The 6,358-nt window shown below is 35.4% G+C and overlaps 1 protein-coding gene across 1 annotated transcript; it reads right to left on the bottom strand.

The window, feature by feature from the left end:
- Positions 1–714: 714 nt before the first annotated feature.
- Positions 715–2,783, bottom strand: LOC105180233 (adenosylhomocysteinase-like). Its single transcript, XM_011103905.2, has 2 exons — positions 1,972–2,783; positions 715–1,485 (listed from the first exon to the last, which is right to left on the bottom strand). The coding sequence occupies exons 1-2, from the start codon at positions 2,680–2,682 to the stop codon at positions 739–741; spliced, it is 1,458 nt and encodes a 485-aa protein (XP_011102207.1). The 5' UTR covers positions 2,683–2,783; the 3' UTR covers positions 715–738.
- Positions 2,784–6,358: the final 3,575 nt, after the last annotated feature.

The raw sequence follows: 6,358 nt of genomic DNA, 5'->3' as shown, positions 1-6,358 counted from the left end.
ACTGATTGTGATTGCATGACATCTGGAAATAATGTAAATTTAGTCTTGTAAAATATATGCTATTTCAAATAATTAAGTAAATTTAGTAGACATACTGGTTGTTCATAATGAAAAATTTCTCCTATAACTGATAGAATTGTCTTCTCTTTTGTAGTCAAAACAACGTTTCAATCTGTTTAAATGCCTAGACAAAAATAATTTATCAGTGATATATAATTGATATAAAGTATGATGGGTATACAAGAAAATATGGGAGAAATGCCTTACATTTCTCCTTGATGAACCTTCCATAATAACTGGCGATTCTCAAGGTTTTCTACAGACGGCGCCAACTGATCTTGCTCGAATTCAGCGACTTAGACGAGCGACCTCCTCAGGATTTTTGGTTGGTTTTCCTTTATTTGTTCTGCTGTTTTTAATTGTTGGAATGAAATGGTAAGATATATGTGGAAGTGATCATATTGCAACAGTTTGGAGTTGTAAAGAATACAATGAAGCCGAAAGCAATACATTTGCGCAGCAAGTACACTTTCTTCATATACTCTCAAATATGACAACAGAGAAATAAAAATGAAATTCACTGTGATGACTACTCAAATCCCCTCTTCAACTTATTCTTGGTCATCATCCAATGAACTCCCAAATTGCTGAACCCCCTCAACAACACTTTAGGTGATTCAAAAGAAACATTTGTGCTGTTAAATTGTTTTCTTTTCCCAGTTTTATGTTGCTTTCCCCTTAGTACCTGTAGTGAGGAGGCTTGTAAGGACCCTCAATTGGGACGCTAATGTAGTCGGCCTGGTCCTTGGAGAGCTTGGTGAGCCTTGCACCAAGTTTGCCCAGGTGGAGGGCTGCAACCTTCTCATCAAGGTGCTTGGGCAACACATAGACCTTCTTCTCATATTTGCCCGACTTCCTCTCGTTCCAGAGCTCAAGTTGGGCAATAACTTGGTTGGTGAACGAGCACGACATGACGAAACTAGGGTGGCCGGTGGCACAGCCCAAGTTCATCAAACGACCCTCGGCCAAGACAATGATGCCTGTTTTTGTGTCTGGGAACACCCATCTGTCGGTTTGAGGCTTGATGGTGATTCTCTTCACACCAGGGTAGGTCTCAAGACCCTGCATATCGATTTCATTGTCAAAGTGACCAATATTGCAGATGATGGCGTTGTTCTTCATCTTCCTCATGTGGCCAACCATGATAATGTCCTTGTTACCAGTGGTGGTGACAAAGATATCAGCTTCGGAGACGACATCCTCGAGGGTGAGGACTTGGTAGCCTTCCATGAGGGCTTGAAGGGCACAGATGGGATCGATCTCAGTCACAATCACACGGGCACCGGCTTGTTTCAAGGCAGCAGCACAACCCTTCCCAACATCACCATAACCGCAAACAACACCGACCTTTCCAGCAATCATCACATCGGTGGCCCTCATCAGTCCATCGGGCAGAGAGTGGCGGCACCCATACAAGTTATCAAACTGGTAAACCACAACATGACAAGGTTATCAGCATCAAAAAAGAGAAGTACAACAGAAAAACTTGAAACTTTACAAACAATTCCATGATATTCGGTTGATATTGAATTCCTTTGTATATAATCTGATCAGATAATTAATTAGCAACGACATCACAACAACCACAACTAATACAACAATAAAGCCGAAATAGACTACAGAACAGATTCATAGCAGCAATTGCAATGTGCCAATTATATCAAATATAAGTAAACATCTAACACCAACTAAGATCTAATCAAGATTGATATGAGATCTAAAGCTTCAAGATTTGGCAAAATCAAAGTTAAATCCTATGAATCAATAAAAGAAAAAAAGCAAAATCCAATAACACATAAAGCAGTATCAGATTAAAGAAAACTACTTTCTACCTATAGCAACATACTCCCTCATAAATATCACATGCAAAGATCGGATCTATCAAACAAACAAACGAGAATGTAACTATACCTTGCTCTTGGTGACAGAATCATTCACATTAATTGCAGGGAAAAGCAGGGAGCCATTAGCCTGCATCTGGTACAACCTCTTCACACCAGTGGTGGTCTCCTCAGAAACGCCAACCAATCTTTCCTTCATCTTTGTGTACTTCTTAGGGTCAACCTTCAACCCATCTCTGATTATAGTCAGTACAATCTGGAATTCAGCATTGTCAGTAGAAGTGGGATCGGGCATCTTGCCGGACTTGGCGTACTCCTCCTCAGCTTTCACACCCTCATGGATCAACAAAGTAGCATCACCACCGTCGTCCACAATCAAATCGGGACCACCGTCGGGACCCCAGTCGAGGGCCCGCTCAGTGCACCACCAGTACTCCTGCAGTGTCTCACCCTTCCACGCGAAAACGGCGGCACTGTCGCGAGCAATAGCAGCGGCGGCGTGGTCCTGTGTGGAGAAAATGTTGCAAGAGCACCATCTTACTTCAGCGCCCAAGGCGGTTAAAGTTTCGATCAAGACGGCGGTTTGAATTGTCATGTGAAGGCTGCCAGTGATCTTGGCGCCTTTGAAGGGTTGGGAGGCCCCGAACTCGGTCCTGCAGGACATCAGCCCCGGCATTTCGACCTCAGCAAGCTCGATCTCGAGACGGCCGAAATCCGCCTGGGACATGTCCTTGACCTTGTATTCGCGGCCGGAGGTAGTCTTCTCAACGAGAAGCGCCATGGGTTGGGCGAATATAGGGAAAATCAAGGATGTTTGGGTAAAAGATCTAGATTTGCAGCTCAAGCTCGTCGGGTGAGTAGAGTTCACAAACTAGAAGGCAAGGGTAGAGAGGTGAGGAGAGGGATATAAATAGGTTAAAAGGGGTAAGAATGGAGGGTTGAGATTTGGAGGGTTTGGTGGATCTGAGATCTAGTAAATGCTTGTGGTGGGGGGTGGGCCAACATGATGAGATGCAAATGTATAGCTTTTGTTTGATATTTAAGTTTTAGGGGAATTTATTAAAAAAATGTCAAAAAAAAAAAAAGTTAGTAAAATAGGGTAAAATTGAAATTGCTTTTCTTATAATTTGTATAGTCAATCTATGGAAACAACTTTTTATAAGTGAAAATTATATTGTTAGATGTATTAAATGCAGTACGTTAGATCTGATAAATCTGTTATTTTTGGATAAAAATAAATTAACAAATTCATTCATTTTAAAATAATGATGATTTTTATTATTATTTTAATGAAAATTGAAGATAAAAAAAAATAAAAATCTTGGAAAAGATATTCGACCATGTTATTTTTAGTCACAAAATTACACTAGAAAAAAATATGAATCATTCCCTATATTTTAAATTTCATTAAAATTTCGGTACTATTATAGCGAGTTGTCAGCCATCAAATATACCGTTCGATTCTCCTTGATGAGATGAACATTTCCCCATAAACAATTTTAAGTTTTATCAATCGTAAATAATGAATTTTTAGCACGAACATCGCACTTTTCGGCCGTCGATTCGCCGCCACTGCTGTCAAACAAAACAATGCAAAATTTGAATTTCTATTGTCGTATCTGAAATAATTTTAACTACAGCCAAAATATTTTTCATAAATTTTCTAGCTACTGTGATTTTTAGCACAATATACTTAATTAGTTTTGATTATTTTTCTAGTTATAGGGAAATAATTCAAGAACATAAAATCTTGCAAGAGGTGTAGAAGTTGATGTTTTCTTGCAAAAGTGGGAAAATTTGAAAGGGAATAAAAGGGAAATTAGGTGTGGAGGTTGGAGAATTGTGTGTGATAGAGCTTATGTGGTGATTTGTATGGGCAAAGAGCAAAGTTTGATCAAGTGAATGGATTTTTGTTACTTAAAGAGACAAGTCTTTGAACTCTAAGATGTGCTATTATTAAGGGAACAATTACATGTGATCTATAACTAAGGACAATTATTACCAGATAAATGGTAGTTTTCGTCGTTCTGAATTTATTTTAATGATTTCGATATAAGAAATTTGTCTGATTATACTTTAAAAATTCTTGCATTCTATACTAAAATTGAAAAGTCGAGCTTTAGAAAGTGACGGGAACCTTTCGCTCTTTCTTGTCATTTCATAAATAAAATTTTAACAGGATACTGTACTTGTTTTATGAGGGTGAATTTCATTTTCACCCTCTGAATTATAAGAAAAATATAAATAATTTCTTACGTAAAACGGTATAGCTTAATAGCCGTTCGTGTTTGTATAAATTTTTCGTAAAATTCCCTTTCTGTCAGAAATTAAAGAAAGGCGCATCTCAAACACTTAATTGAGAGTGAGCTAGTTCCATCTTTGATTTTTTGTGTGTTTATAGATCTTTTAACCATTTAAAATATATCAAATAATATTTTTTAATTATTAAAAAGAAGGTATTATTATTATTATTATTTTCGGTCGCCTCTGCCCCTTCTCCTTCCCCTTCAATCAATTCGGTTGCCGTTTTTGCCACACGCCCCCATGAAATCCACCCTACCCCCTCTTGGTTTTGAAGCTCGTCCTCGCCTCTTTTTAATCAGCTCTTGTCACTTATTATTATTATTATTATTACATTAAGAATATTTCTATTAGTATTGAGAAAAATAATATTGTCTCTTCCTATCAACGTGGCCATTTTTTACATATAACTATGACTAATAATATAAAAACATAATCAAAGCTTGATATTTTTTGAATTTATATAACTTTTGTGGTGAAAAATAATAATGAAAAAAAAATGTTTAGATTTTGTGTCAGGCGCGGCGACAAGAGCAGGCATTCATCCAACCTTTTCAACAAAGCGGTGGCAGCAGGTGTCGGCAGCAGCAACTTTCATATATATGTATCCTTACATTTTCCTAGGTTGGGCCGCGCGCGTTTGCATTCGTTGCTTCTCCCAAATTACTTCTTGTGTTTCAAGGAGAAAACTCATGATTGGAAGACTGCTCGGCCGTTTAGTTTTGTTTTCATTTCATTTTTATTTGTGATAATTACATTCTCTTCATTTGAGATTTGGTATAATTATATATATGTATTTTTTAGTTTGAAAAATTATACCTAATACCCTTGAATTTTACTTCTGTCTGACGAATAAATTCCTTCGTTAATCGAAATTTATCGAATTTTTCGATATTAACAAAAAAATCAGAAGAAAAATTTGTATAAACCTCTTATTGACTTATTGCATTTCAATAAATATTTTTTATAATCAAGTTACTTTCAACATCTTCACGCTTTAACGCATGTGAAAAGATATATCTTCACCGTTATAATAAATAATCGCAATGAAAAAATTATATTTTTTCTAGCACCCAATACATCTTTTTAAGTGTTTACTTTGTAATATGGGAGTTCAATTTTTTTCTCATTCGGTACAATAACTCAACCTACCTATAAATCAGTAGATTGAGCTATTCAACCTAAACAATCCAAATAAATATAATATAATTAATATAGGACTTTTTGTTATCCTATCACTTAAATGACTCATATCGCAAAGTAAACGGGTTCTGAAGGACTCAATGTGTTAGAATTGAAACATAGAGAACTAAATCCACATCAGTGACAAACTTCAAGGATGATAATGCAATGTTTCCATGAGAAGTAGCCCAAAATTTAATTAAGAGCATCATAATTGTCCATCATATAAAGCTCTATGAGAGAACTACAAATGAATACTCAAAATCTTCAATCCAAAAAACCTCAAATATTATACAAAAAATTTATGAATTAATTCACTTGAACAAGTTTGTCGAAATAAAAGGGTAAATTGCATATACATCTCTTGGATTTATATATAATTACACAGACACTCCTATACGAAATAATAAGTACATTCTTTAAGATTTGTACCCCGTGTAACTCAAATGTCATTTACCCAAATGAAAGGGAGTGAACCTTTTTTTCAGACAAGTCATCTGATTTTACAAAAGGAAAATTAATTATATTATTGCATAGAATATTAAAATTTATTTAAATAGAATAAATATTTAATTCAAGATATATAACTATCATGATGATGTTTTGTGATGTGGTTGGTGGAAAGTCTTGTCTTTAGGGGTTGTTAATTCATAGAATTTGAGGTTTATGTCCTTCCACCCACCCTTCACCAACTACAATTAAATTATTAATTTCTTTTTTCTTACATATAAGTAATATGATCACCATCACATACGAGAGTAATATTTCCAAATATATAAATACTTATATTAATGACCTATCAATTTAATTTGCATATGGAGAAAAATAATTTGAATTTACAATTATTTGATTGAAATAATATTTTTATTGATAAAATCGATAAATACTGACAATATATACAACAGTAGATAGTGAACGTAAAAGGGAAGATGAATAATAGTTATACCAACGAAAGATTAGTGATGTAATGGAGT

The sequence above is a fragment of the Sesamum indicum genome, unplaced genomic scaffold (assembly GCF_000512975.1).
Source record: "Sesamum indicum cultivar Zhongzhi No. 13 unplaced genomic scaffold, S_indicum_v1.0 scaffold00435, whole genome shotgun sequence".
Taxonomy (NCBI): Eukaryota; Viridiplantae; Streptophyta; class Magnoliopsida; order Lamiales; family Pedaliaceae; genus Sesamum; species Sesamum indicum.
The sequence above is the reverse complement of the archived record's forward strand: the minus strand, read 5'-3'. Positions and strand labels throughout refer to the sequence as shown.